This window comes from Eptesicus fuscus, chromosome 17, assembly GCF_027574615.1.
Source record: "Eptesicus fuscus isolate TK198812 chromosome 17, DD_ASM_mEF_20220401, whole genome shotgun sequence".
Classification (NCBI taxonomy): domain Eukaryota; kingdom Metazoa; phylum Chordata; class Mammalia; order Chiroptera; family Vespertilionidae; genus Eptesicus; species Eptesicus fuscus.
In genome coordinates, this window is record NC_072489.1 from 58639934 (window position 1) to 58653613 (window position 13680).

The following is a 13680-nucleotide window of genomic DNA, read 5'->3' on the forward strand; positions in this document are numbered from 1 at the left end:
GCACCCTCTGTCTCTCCTTTCTTCCTCCCACATCCCTTCCTCCGGGACCCTGCCCGGTGCCTCCAGGCCGGCCCTGGAACAATGACGTCGCCATCTTCCCTTTGCCAACACAAGTCAGGGTCCAAGCCTGAGCAGGCCCCCTCCACAGGGCGGGAGGTTCCAGGACAGCGGGACTTGCACGTCGCTGCTCGTCACCGAACCGCTAGACACGCGCACGCGCAGAGCTGACCCCGTGCTAGACACTCACTGAGCATCTGAGGAGCGAAGGGAGGGAGGGTCGAACCCAGAACCCATCGTCCTGCTCCTGGCGGTGCGATGGCGGTGGGAGCTGGCCTTTCCTCGGACCCGGCTTCACAGAGGGGGTGCAGCTGAGCTGGGGTGTGGGTGGAGCGTGTCCTCGTCGCCTGCCCCTGCTCCCCCACACTGCCCCCCCCCCCCCCCAGTCTACAGAACTTCATTTCTATCTTTGGCTACTTTTCCCAGGAGTCATGCCGAGGATGAGCTGAGGGTCTGCTCTCCCGAGGACAGCGGTCGCCAGCCGGTGGTCCGCAGATCCCTGGTGGTCCGCGAGGTCCGAAGGGTTGGCGACCGCTGCTCTAGGAGACCCATCTGAGGCTTTCCTTTTCTCTGACATGAAAGCAGTCAGGAGGCGGCCCCCCAACCCTCGGGGGCCTCCCCGGGGGAGAGGAAAGGGCCAGGGCCAGGGTCAGGGTCAGGGTCCTGGTGCGGCCTGTCCGAGGCTAACTGGTCGGGTGGGGACCCGCCACGCGGACCGTGGGCCCCAGCTTCTCCACACGAAGATCGTGATGAAGGGAGTCCTGCCACCTCGGGGTTGCTGTGGGGATCCGAGGGCCATTGGTGTGTAACAGACTAATGGACTCTGTGATGCGGGAAGACTCAAGCCACACACTGCGGTTCGAAGGCCAGCCCGGCCCTTGGTGGCGGCGTCCTTTTGGCAAGAGACTCAGCCTTCGCCGTGCCTGTTTGCTCGTCTGCAAAGAATAGTCAGCAGCCTGGCCGGCGTGGCTCAGGGGTTGAGCATCGACCTGTGAACCAGGAGGCCACACCCGGGTTGCGGGCTCGATCCCCAGTGGGGGGCGTGCAGGAGGCAGCCAATCAATGGCTCTCTCTCACCATCGATGTTTCTATCTCTCTCTCCCTCTCTTGTTCTCTTTGAAATCAATAAAATACATAAAGCCAAAACCGGTTTGGCTCAGTGGATAGAGCATCAGCCTGTGGACTGAAGGGTCCCGGGTTCGATTCCGGTCAAGGGCACGTACCTTGGTTGCGGGCACATCCCCAGTGGGAGGTGTGCAGGAGGCAGCTGATCGGTGTTTCTCTCTCATCGATGTTTCTAAGTCTCTATCCCTCTCCCTTCCTCTCTGTAAAAAATCAATAAAATATATTAAATAAATAAAATAAAATGTATAAATAAATAAACAATAAAAATAAAAAAGAGAAGACAGCAGTAGGTCCCACTCTACAGGGTGGGGGGGGGGTGTTCCAGGCATTAATTTTTTTAAACTTTAGGGTGAAGCCTGGCACATCGTATTGTGCTATCATTATCCCAAACAAGCTTTTAGAAATGGCCTGGCACGGAAGCATCCGTAATTCACGTGTGTTGTGCCCCGACCCAGTGCTGGGCATTTCCCGGGCACCTTGGGTGTCGCCCCTCACTCAGTCCTCGCAGAGACCGTGGGAGGGGCGTGTCCTTCGCCGGGGGGCGGCGGGGCAGGAGGGAGCCTGGGAGCTGGAGCTTTACACGATTTCCCCGACGTCCCCGACGGTAGAATCGAGCCCGTGTGCGCAGTCGCTGCCCACGTTCCTCCCGTGCACGGCAGGCAGTTCCAACAGCAAGGGGCACGGCCGCGTCCTCGTCACCCCCTCCCTGGCAGCCCCTCTTGGCACCGTGAGCGTCCACCCCTCTGCTGGGCTGCCCCGGGCACCACGTCTCAACGGCTCAGCCTCCCAGCCTCATGGCCTGCCACCCGTGCGGGCACCGTGCCACGCCGAGCTGTCGCTTCCCTGAAACACGCCCACCGCTTTCTTACTTCCCAGCCTGGAGGCCCTGCTGCCCGGGGCGCCTTTCTGTGCTCGTACTGGTTTTCACTGAAACAAAACGATGGTCACGATGAGCAGGCCAGTGGCTCGGGAAACAATCTCAGGGACAGAAATGCCTTCTGTTGGCTGGCGGCTGCGCCCAGACGGCCCCCTGCGGGAGGACACGGACCAGGAGGCAGACCGCGTGTGCTCCGTGGGCTGGCGCGGAAGGCTGTGTATCCGATAAGCGGGGATGCCCCTTGTGCTTCCCGCTACTGAGAGAAGCTCTTCTGTCCCCGTGACATTCAGGCCCCGCAAGAGACGCTCCCTGAACGCCGAACGGGTCACGGAGCCTGCTCCCATCTCTCCAGGGCGCGCGTGAGCTCCACAGCCCGCAAAGCGGGTGTCAGAGAAACGGCGTGAACTCACACAAACGTTTATGACGGGTGCGCGGTGGTGGCTCCTAACGACGCCCTGATCGGTCGATTAAACGGGAGGGAAACACACCAGGCCTGGCTCCCCCCCCCCGCCACTCCTGTTCCTCTAACATGTGGCCGCCCCCGGGAACTCGCTGGAGAGAAGTGGCCCCCCCCGCCCCCCCGCCGGCTACCTCCATCTGAAACGCCTCTGGCGGATTTGGATGCGAACATGTCAGAAGGGTGTCTTCCTTCACCCCCAAATGCTCTGGACTTCTGTCCGGGACACCTGCCACTCGGGATCTGAAGTTTAGTCTGTGCTACTCGGCTCACGGGGACGACAGAGCCCTCCCGCCGCCCCCCCGCCCCCCGGACCGCAGCCTCCCGCGGCCGACCGCACAGTGGTTCACTAGGCCGGTGTTTGTGAAGCGCCTACTATGCGCCAGGCGGTTTCTCCACCGAGGCCGGCTGGCTCTTTGTGAAAAGGCCATCGGAAGCGTGCCAGCCACACCCGGTCTCCGTCACACATTCTTCTTTGCCTGTTTGCTGTCTCTGTCTCCAGCCTTCTAGACATTAAAAGCCGTTCTTAGCTCAGGGGCGGGGGGGGGGGGCACAAAAATCCAAAACGGCCCCGCCCTCAAGGTGATGGGTGGAGAGTGGGCTTAGTGGTCGAACGAGGAGCTCAGGGGGCGTGAGGACGGAGGACAGGCCACCCGGAGGCCCCTGGAGGGGGTGCCGCCTTTGGGGTGGCAGGGGTTGTGAGGATGACCGCAGCCCGCACACTGGGCGGAGGATTCAGGCAGAAAACGCTGTATGTGCGACGTCGGTGAGGCAGGAGAGAGAAGCAAAAAGGCCGGACAGCTGCACCCGAGGGCCCGGCAGGTGTGAGCGCTGCCCTGAGGGCCTGGCAGGTGTGAGCGCTGCCCTGAGGGCCTGGCAGGTGTGAGCGCTGCACCCGAGGGCCCGGCAGGTGTGAGCGCTGCACCCGAGGGCCCGGCAGGTGTGAGCGCTGCCCTGAGGGCCTGGCAGGTGTGAGCGCTGCCCAGAGGGCCTGGCAGGTGTGAGCGCTGCCCCGAGGGCCCGGCAGGTGTGAGCGCTGCCCAGAGGGCCTGGCAGGTGTGAGCGCTGCCCTGAGGGCCCGGCAGGTGTGAACCCTGCACCCGAGGGCCTGGCAGGTGTGAGCGTGGCCAAGGAGAGATGGGGCTTCGGAGCCCGCAGGCTGGGGCAGCGACCTGAGCTTCAAAGGGGGAAGGGCTACTAAAAGGCTAAGTCAGGGATCCCAGAGTCATCAGCCGGGGGCTGCAGGGGTGGGTGGGCGAGGGAGCACCAGGCAGGGGGGCAGGTGGGTGAGGGAGCACCAGGCAGGGGGGCAGGTGGGCGAGGGAGCACCAGGCAGGGGGGCAGGCGGGTGAGAGAGCACCAGGCAGGGGGGCAGGCGGGTGAGAGAGCACCAGGCAGGGGGGCAGGCGGGGGAGGGAGCACCAGGCAGGGGGGCAGGCAGGGGAGGGAGCACCAGGCAGGGGGCAGGGGGGGGAGGGAGCACCAGGCAGGGGGCAGGGGGGTGAGGGAGCACCAGGCAGGGGGCAGGGGGGTGAGGGAGCACCAGGCAGGGGGGCAGGCGGGTGAGGGAGCACCAGGCAGGGGGGCAGGCGGGTGAGGGAGCACCAGGCAGGGGGGCAGGCGGGCGAGGGAGCACCAGGCAGGGGGCAGGCGGGTGAGGGAGCACCAGGCAGGGGGGCAGGCGGGTGAGGGAGCACCAGGCAGGGGGGCAGGCGGGGGAGGGAGCACCAGGCAGGGGGGCAGGGGGGTGAGGGAGCACCAGGCAGGGGGGCAGGTGGGTGAGGGAGCACCAGGCAGGGGGGCAGGCGGGTGAGGGAGCACCAGGCAGGGGGGCAGGCGGGCGAGGGAGCACCAGGCAGGGGGGCAGGGGAGCAGGTGCTGCCCGAGGAGGACACGGTGAGGCAGGAGAGAGCAGGGGCTTGGACTTCTCCAGGGACCTGGAAGCTCACCAGCCCCTTCGAGGTAAATTGGAGTCAGACACAAACTCAGTGCTGCTTCCCACCCACCTCACACTCAGGAAGGAGAGGAGGAGGAGGAGGAGGAGGGGGAGAGGGACATTTGCTACCTTCCTGGGAAAGCAAGGACCCCAGAGAGACTCCTGTTATGACCTGTTCCTACAAGTGGGTGAAATGGGACCTTGTCATTTCACCCCGGAACCCTGATAGCTGGGCCTGGCTCATTTCCGTGGTGAAGATGAAATGCTCCTATTGGTCAGCCCCAGGGAGGCTGAATCAGCAAGCCCACGGCCTCCCTCCTTCCGCTGCGGAGGGAAGGAAGGAGACGCGGGGCAGCGGCTCGTCTGAGCAGGAAAGTGGGGTTAGACGGGGAGAAAAGCCACCGAGCGGAGACCCTCGCCCTCGCTGGTCCCGCCCCAGCACACGGCCTCCCCGTTGGTCCGGGGGCCTGGGGACATGTGACCACCCTCAGCACAAGCAGAATCGTCAGGAAGATTGGCGTGCGCCAGCCTCCTGGACAGCGCTATCCTAAACGTTTCCTATAAATTCAGGGAAAAAGGGATTTTTGTAGCCATCGGCTTTTTATTGCCGCTGTTTATCGACCTATCTGCACGCGAAAACTGAGGCTGTTCTTCAGAGAGTGACATGCGGAGAAATCGGTTTTGAAAATATTTTCATTTTTATTACATTTCTCCCTCCCCATTTCCCGAGAACAGTAAAACTCGATGACACGCGTAATCTGATCAGCTTCTTCTCTGCAAACCTGCAGGAGCTTGAGGTTCACCATGGAGGTGGTTTTCAGGAAAGCATCCGGAGCCGCAGGGCGCACGCCGGGAAGGGGTTTCGCCCGTCAAGTGTCGCCGGCGGAAGCGGGCGGCACCCTCAGCTGCTGGCAGTCAAGGCTGACGTTGGCCAACACTGGGCCACCCAGAGCCCCCCGCGGCCCGGCGGGGATGTATCGCCTGCAAAGGGAACGGAGCCGCACTGACCTGGGGTCTGACTGTTGTAGGTTCATCGTTCACCTACCATTAGTGTCAGGGTCTAGGGCGTAGGCTGGTGGCAGGCCTGCTGGGGGAAGCACCCAAGTGGGCGATCTGTTCCCCATCCATCAAGCTGTTTTGACTTGATTTCCGCTTCTTTTCGATGTCAGGAGTGTGACTAAAGCCACGTCATCGTCCATGGCTGCACTCCTCTATCCGCTGACGGACTCTTAGCAATAGGGGCCACGATTCCCCCCACACTCCCATCCCTAGCTGCCTGCGGCTTCAAGGCTCTTGAGTCTGCCCGGCTGGCGTGGCTCTGTGGTTGAGTGTCAACCTATGAACCAGGGGGTCACAGTTCGATTCCCAGTCAGGCCACTCGCCTGGGTTATGGGCTCGATCCCTAGTGGAGGGCGTGCAGGAGGCAGCCCATCGATGATTCTCTCTCATCATTGATGTTTTTCTATCTCTCTCCCTCTCCCTTCCTCTCTGAAATCAATTTAAACACACACACACACACACACACACACATATGGCTATTGAATTTTGCTCACCTAGTTTTTCTGCTTCTTTCTTTTTTCCTTTCTTTCTTTCTTCTTCTTTTTTTATTTTTTGAGAATAAGCCAATCTTTATTTCTCTTGCTTTCTCAGGCATCCGGATATTAAGAAGTGTATTTTAAATGTTCCCCTATGAGCTGGGCTCCTCTCCACGGAAGGCTCTGTGTTCCTGAAGTGAAACCCCGGCTGTGCTTTAGCTGTGCCCTGACATCCCTCCATCTCTCACACGATGGCTGTAGAAAGCCTTTGATCCGATCGCCCCGAGGTGAGCGTGTCCATCTCACTGCCCGCAGCGCCGTCTGGCTGTGTGAAAACCGGTCCTTGCTGTCTGGGTGATGGCCGGTCCTGGTACACCCAGGTAGCTAAAGGCTCTTTTCACTGCGGACGCCCCATTAGGCCATCTGGGGCTTTGAGGTTGCCGTCTGAATGAACCCACGTGAAACCTGAGCCGAGTGGGCCCCCCACCCCAAAGAGGTCAGGAGAATCTGGAAACATCCATCGGTCTAGTTACTTGGAAGTGTATGACTGTTTCCTGTTAAATCTCACTTTAACTTTGTGCCTGCAATGAATGCATACAATACGGTCTGGGTACTAGCAGGCTCCCACACTCAAACCCTGACCATGAAGAACCGTCCCTGCCAGCGATGGGAAAATCTCGTTAATAAAAAGGATTATTGCTGTAGATCCTTATATTATTCACATTCATGTATGCTATACACTAACCAGGGCATTGTAGAAAAATTAAAGCAAATGTGACTAACCACACACACACACACAGTCTAGGGGAAATAAATCTCTTAAGAATTTGGATAACAGGGGTTAAAATGTACAAAGTTCCAGCTATAAGATAAATAAATCATGAGGATGTAATGTACACCATGGCAACCACAGTTCATAATGCTGAATTGTATCTTTCCAAGTGGCTAGGAGAGTAGATCTTAAAAGTTCTCATCACACACAAAAACTTTGTTACCACGTGGTGATGGGTGTTAGTGAACTGGACTTACTGTGGTCATCATTTCACAGGGTCTACAAACACCAAATCCTCATGGTATATGCCTGGACCGAATATAATGTTACTTGTTAGTTATCTCAATTAAAAAAAAGATAAAAAAGCAATTGCATAACAAATGGTTCTTTCAGTGTTCTCCTCCCTCCCTTACAATTTCTTTCTGGAGTTGCCTTGTTTAAGTAGCATGGCAACGTGCCCTGGGTTCCCCCAGTTAAAACACATGATGTGACTTATTCTTTTTGAGCTGAGATGGAACCTGTTAAAAACCAAAGGACACAACCAGGCAGGCCCGGCCCCTCCGGATCGCAAAAGAGCCTGAAGAATCAAGCGCCACAGTTTCAGGAGCCCCGAGACAGAGCCCTTCCAGGACAGACGGTCCCCTCCCAGCAGAAGCCGCCTCCCCACGACCTGCCCTCGGGCTTCTGGGAGCAAAGCCACACAGCAAAGCGAGGCGCAGCCAGAGGAGCGGCTCAGGCGCAGGAGTCAATGCCCCCACCCCTCTACCCCCCCCCCCCCCGCAGCAGTCTGACCGCTGGGGCGCCGAGGGGTGAGGGCCAGCGCGGGTGATGGATTGCTGGGCCCATTTGGGGCTGGAGACAGGCAGGCCGCTGGACAGGCCCAGCAGGCAGTAAAAAGTGTCTGTCGCACACAGCTGCTGCCTCTCCCATCCTTTAGTTTTGTTAAGCCTCCTCTCACCCGGCACCCCGCAATTTCTGTCCTCAGTCCTCAGAGTCTTCCTGCCGTCCAGGGAGCTCAGGTTGGCCCCAGATCCGGCGTTCAGACCAGGGAGGGCAGCACCGGCCCGGCGGCACCCTGGCAAACAGGATCCTCCCTCAGGGCAGGTGCCTGGAGCTGCTCTCACCGGGTGCAGCCAGGGAGGGTCCGCCTAGATCCCCTGGGACGATGTTTGTGTTATTAGGACGGCTTTCACATCCCAAGTGAGGAACTTATGCGGGCTAACCCAGCCTTATTGGCCTCACCCCCACTGCACCTCTGAACTGTCCCCCCCCAGCTGCACACCCCTCGGCACACAGCCCGACAGCACGGGGGGGGGAGGCAGGGGGGGGGGGAGAGGCAGGGGCCTCTGCAAGCTGACAGTGGTCCCCAGGCCTCTGTCTCATTCACTTTTGTATCTGGAGGGTCCAGCAGAAGGCCTGGCCCCCTGCGAGGAGGAATCGGGCCCCTCAGAGGAGACTGGGGGGCTTATTCTGGGAGGGGAGCCTCTGCTGAGTCGGCGCAACTATAGTCATCCATTCATTCATTCATTTCATTCATTCATTCATTCATTCGGCTGCTCCCACCCGCTCTACACGGGGACGTTCCTGTGAAATACAGCAGGCTCCTCCTCACAGAGACCACATTGGGGGAGCGGGTGATGCAGTCCACCCAGGAGCTGCAGGAGCGGGGGGGGGGGGCCTCCTAACTTTGCCTGAAGGATGGTGTGGGAGGCGGGGAAGTCCGGGACAGGGGACAGGGAGGTTCCTGCTGACACAGCTCAGCATTATCCGTGGCCTCTGGGCAACAAACCAGTCACTTCGTCAGCCAGAGCCTCAGTTTCTGCATCAGGAAAATGGGGATAAGGATGCTGGCTTCACTGGGTGGTTGTGAGGGCTTAACGAGACCACGTCCATTAACACGTTAAGCGCCATGTCAGTCACCGGTGACGGACCCTCTACTTTCGGTCGGGACCCGTCAGTCACTGGTGCCGCCGGCGTATCGGTGAAATCGGATATCGCGGGCTAAACGGAAAGGAAGACAAACAGGCCTGGCACTTCACGTGTTAAACGTCCGACAGACTCTTTGTCGCCTTGAGCTCAATGGGTGTCTGACGGATGAACATGTGGTTCCTGACGACAGGGGACGTCTCAGTGACACATCAGCTCGATTTGCTCTGTATTAAAGCGGAGGTACAATACGTTGTGTGCGCGCACGTGACATTCCAACTTAACATACGATATATCTACCCCTCGTGAACGGAGTAAAACCCAAATAGTTCGCATTCTTTGTGTTCAGCCGCTGATCTTAAAGCCCAGTTATTGCAGGTGCCAAGCCATTCGCCTTGAATACTGTGGTTTAGCAAGTGTTACACTAGACGAAGAGAGGAAGAGTTCCCTCCCGCCCCCGCCCCTAAGGACTCTGGGAGGGCAGCTGGGCTCACACCCGCCATCTCCCCTCCCCCTCCCGGCAGATCTCCTAAGGCAGTGGTCGGCAAACTCATTAGTCAACAGAGCCAAATATCAACAGGACAACGACTGAAATTTCTTTGGAGAGCCACACTTTTTTAAACTTCTTCTAACGCCACTTCTTCAAAACAGACTCGCCCAGGCCGTGGTATTTTGTGGAAGAGCCACACTCCAGGGGCCAAAGAGCCGCATGTGGCTCGCGAGCCGCGGTTTGCCGACCACGGTCCTAAGAGGACAGGCTTTGTGTTAAGGTTCCCGAATGCGGCCGTGGGGCAGGGGCAATTGGACCGGCTCTGGCCCCGGGCAGGGTGGGCTCCTGGCCGACATCACAGCGAAGTCACACAGCGGAGAAGCCGAACACGTCCGGTTGGTTAGCAGGAGGCGGGACACCCAGCGGGGGACTGAAAGACCCGGCGTGGTGGCTGAGTGTGTGCAAACGAGATGGCTTTGGATTGGACCGGAGAGCCTTCGTTTTGGAGCCGAAGAGTCACCGTGCAGGCTGACTGCGCCCCTCCCCGCCGGGTGCCCGGACGGGCACAGGCCATCCCTGCGGGTCTAGCACCGGCCCAGGACACCGCTGGCACCGGGAAGGTAGTGAATGCAGCACGTTTATTAGGACACGTGTGGCCCAGCTCCGGTGGCATCTGCGGTGCTTGCTCACTCCTCTCCATCCGGAGTCCAGTCCTGAATGCAAAAGGGATGTTCTCCCGGCACCACCGGCAATCACCAGCCTTGGCCTATCAGGGAAGGCGCTGCTGTCCCTGCTGCCCTTCTCCCCTCCACCTCCGGCCATTGGGAAGCCCCCTAATCATTAGGAAGCCCCCCTAATCATTAGGAAGCCCCCCTAATCATTAGGAAGCCCCCTAATCATTAGGAAGCCCCCTAATCATTAGGAAGCCCCCTAATCATTAGGAAGCCCCCCTAATCATTAGGAAGCCCCCCTAATCATTAGGAAGCCCCCTAATCATTAGGAAGCCCCCCTAATCATTAGGAAGCCCCCCTAATCATTAGGAAGCCCCCCTAATCATTAGGAAGCCCCTCTTACACATCCCCAGTGCTCCCTCCAAAGAGTGGGGGCTGAGCCCCAGCCTGCCCCCCGTTTAAGGCAAGCATGGGGCCAGGTCGGAGAACTGCAAAGGCCGCAGGAGGGGGCTCACCTGCCCCCTCTGACTGTCTGGGGTGAAGGGCCTGCGCCCAGCAGGCGGGCGCAGCACAGCTCAGTCTCCTTGGGACTCTGGGTCCCTCGGGCCCTGACCTCGGGGTTGTCACGAGTCGGGAATGGACACTTCCGCTCAGCGCCTCTGCACAGCACATGGGGACAGTCCAGGCTCCTTCAGACTTCCGTCCCTTCCCGGCTGTAGACCAAGTGACTGGCCCTGAAGCGGGCGGCCGAGGCCTGGCGAGGGGCCCGGGGGCTGGGGGCCGTCAGCCGCCGCCGCCGCCGTGGGTCTCCGGAAAGAAAGGTCGCCCGCCAAGCCCCCGGGGAAGGCGCCCAGGCCGCCAGCCAGGGCGCCCATGGCCGAGGCGAAGCTGGAGAAGCAGGCGGCCGCCTCGGAAGCCGATGGGGACGCGGGGGCCTGCGGGTCCGGGGACCCCGCGCCCAGGGCGTCCAGCACCGGCGCCCCCGCAACTCGCGGACCCCGGGCTCCCGGGAGCGCCGCGCCCGCCTCCCCGCGCCTCCTCCGCTTCCGTCGGAAGTTCCCGTTGTCGAACATCTTCTCGCAGTTGGGGTCCAGGGTCCAGTAGTTGCCTTTGCCTGTGGAGGGGGCGCCCAGCTCAGACAACCTGGGGTTTGGGGGCCGCGGTGGGAGCGTGAGGAATGGAGGCGGCTTTGGAAGATTCCCGGCCCCACCGACAGCCCTCCTCCCTCCCCCTCCCCCAGCCTCGGGGAGGCGCTTTGTACGGGAAGGACTGGCCCCCACAGCCGGGCTGGGGAGAGTTTGGACGGGCAGGAAAAGTGGGGAAGGGCGACCCCCCGGGAATACCGAGGCCCCCTAAGTCCCAGGGCAGAGAGAAAGCGCACGGGGCCCTGGAGAGGGGCTGAGCGCGCCTGGCCCGTAGGCAGGTCCCAGTGAGTCCCCAAGCGGCGCCTCCTCTGCCTACAAGCCCCTGGGGTCGGCATTGTCTCCCCCGTTTACAGAAGGGACCCCGAGGCCCAGAGAAGGGACCGGAAGGGTTCCCGGCCGGCTAGCGGCGCGCACGAGAGCGCGCGGGGGTTTCCAGACGCACGGAGATCAGGACCTGGGTCAGGCCTGCGGTCTGCCGGCCTCTCCCCGCCCCTCCCCACCCGCCCGGCCTCAGGATCCCCGCAGCACAGCGAGGACTGCGGCCCCTCCCCCCCACTCCGTCCAGGGCCGGGAGCCCGGCTGAGGGAACCCCGGCGCCCGACGGCGGCCCGCGCCGCGTACCTGGGTCGCCCTCGTCGCGGGGCACCTTCCTGAAGCAGTCGTTGAGCGAGAGGTTGTGGCGGATGGAGTTCTGCCAGCCCGCCTGGCTGCGCCGGTAGAAGGGGAAGTTGCCGGCCACGAACTGGTAGATCTGGCTGAGCGTCAGCCTGCGCAGCGGCGCGCTCTGGATGGCCATGGCGATGAGCGCCGAGTAGGAGTAGGGCGGCCGCACCAGCCTCAGCAGCTCCTGCTGCCCGGGGAGGCCCAGCCAGGCCAGGTCTGCGCCCGCCAGGCCGCCGGGGGCGCCCAGGAGCGGGCCCGGGGCGGCGTAGCTGGGGGGCGCGCAGGGCGGTGAGGGCCCCGCCGGCGCACAGGGCGCGGGGCCGAGAGCCGGCGCGTTCAGCCACAGGCGCGGGCCAGCGCCCGCTGCGCCCGGGTCCCTGCGCCCGTAGCCCGTCGGGTGCGAGGCTGCCCGGGCCTGGCTGTGCGGGGCCGGGCAGACCCCCAAGCCGTCGCAGTACGTGGCCATGTCCAGCCGCTCCCGGGCCTGGCCGGGCGGCTCTAACCCAAAGCTCATGGGCGCCCCATTCAGCGCCGCCCTGGCCCTGGCCCTTTAAATGCCGTCGGGTCCGGGCCCAGGTGAGTGTGGGTGTGAGCCTCCTGGGGCGCCCGCATTGGAGAGGGCGGTCTCCGCCTCCGCCCCAGGTCAGCTCTCCGCCCCGCCCAGGTCCCCACCTGCACCGGGGCCCCGCTCCAAACGCCCCACCCGGTGCCTCCTGCTCCAGAGCCAAGTCGCTCAGGACCTCTGCCGCGTGCGCCCTGGGTCCCCGGGATCCCACTGACCCGGCCTCTTCAACCCCGCGGCCCCCGTGGCCCTGGACCCTCCAGCAGGCACCGCATCTCCCGCAGACCCCTGAGGGTGCGGCCCCCTCGCTCTCCCACGGGGACCCCTGCCCCCTCTGACTGTCTCCTCGCCTCAGGGGCCGCGGTGCTGGGCAAGGAGCCCCATGACCATTTGTATGGGGGGGGGGGCTGGGGCCACCAGGAGGGCGCTGCGGCCTGGCTGGGCGGGGACAGGGCGCTGGAGTCAAAGGGAGTGAAGACAAACCAGCCCCTGTAAGCGTGGACCCCCCCTCCCCCACCCGCTCCCTCCGTCCTGAGGAACCTTTGCTTCTCCAAAGCCCAGGGAGTGGGGCCCCCAGTTTGTCTGTGAGGAGGCCTTGGGGACGGATCGCAGGGCTGGCCACACCCTCCACCGCTTTTCCCCAAGACTCTGCCGTGCGCTGGACAACACCCCGGGCAGGACAGGCCATGTACCGGCTCTCCTGCTGCCCAGCTCCTCGGGCACCCCCGCAGCCTCTCAGGACCCCAAACCCCCAAGCCTTGGCTCCCCACGCTGCCCGCCTGCCCCGTCCCCGCTGCAGGCTCATGGAAGGCAGTCCCAGGCGGGCCTCTGAGCTGTAGGGCCGGGTGCCCAGGAGGAGCCGGGCCTCGGGCCTTCAGCTTCCACCCCTGCCCTCAGGTGGAGAGGCGAAAGTTCTCTCGGTGGGTCAGGTTCAGAGATGAGCTGTCCCCATCACTAGCGGCTGTCTTGTCAGAATTAGCGTTGCCCCGGGGCCCTCCTCAGTACCTCCTGTGGGTTCTCAAAGAGAATCCATCTAAACTCATTTAAAAAACACCGCCAGCCCTCGCCCGCCTCTCTGCCTCTCGCCCACTGGTGGCGCTGGGGAGGGGCCAGTGGGCTGGGCTGAGGGTTGGAGGCCACGAAAGACGTGGGCGGGAGAATTCGGGGCTTTAGGCCCCTCAGACTGTAATGTCAGATGTCAGTCAAGCAGCCGCTCTGTGGAACAGCGCACCCCAAGGCAGAGGGGAGAGTCCCAGTGCGGCCTCAACGGCCCTGCCCTGGGGGGAGGGGAGTCCCAGCCCCTGAGGCAGCGGCGGCTTCCGGGAGGGGAGAGGCCAGGAGACGGTGTGTCCCCGGGTCCTAGGAACGAAGCGCCCCAGCTGGTGGGGGTGGCCCTTCAGCCGGCCAGCACCCACCTTCACCTGCCCTCCCCCCAGGATTTCTCATTCTTGTCAGAGGAGTGCG

General features: G+C 62.2%; 1 protein-coding gene across 1 annotated transcript; it reads right to left on the minus strand.

Moving 5' to 3' along the window:
• Nucleotides 1–10537: 10537 nt before the first annotated feature.
• Nucleotides 10538–12168, minus strand: FOXI2 (forkhead box I2). Its single transcript, XM_054729313.1, is given in 3 exon segments — nt 10538–10598; nt 10600–10960; nt 11613–12168. Coding segments are annotated over 3 exon segments (978 nt in total).
• Between the last annotated feature and the right edge of the window lie 1512 nt (nt 12169–13680).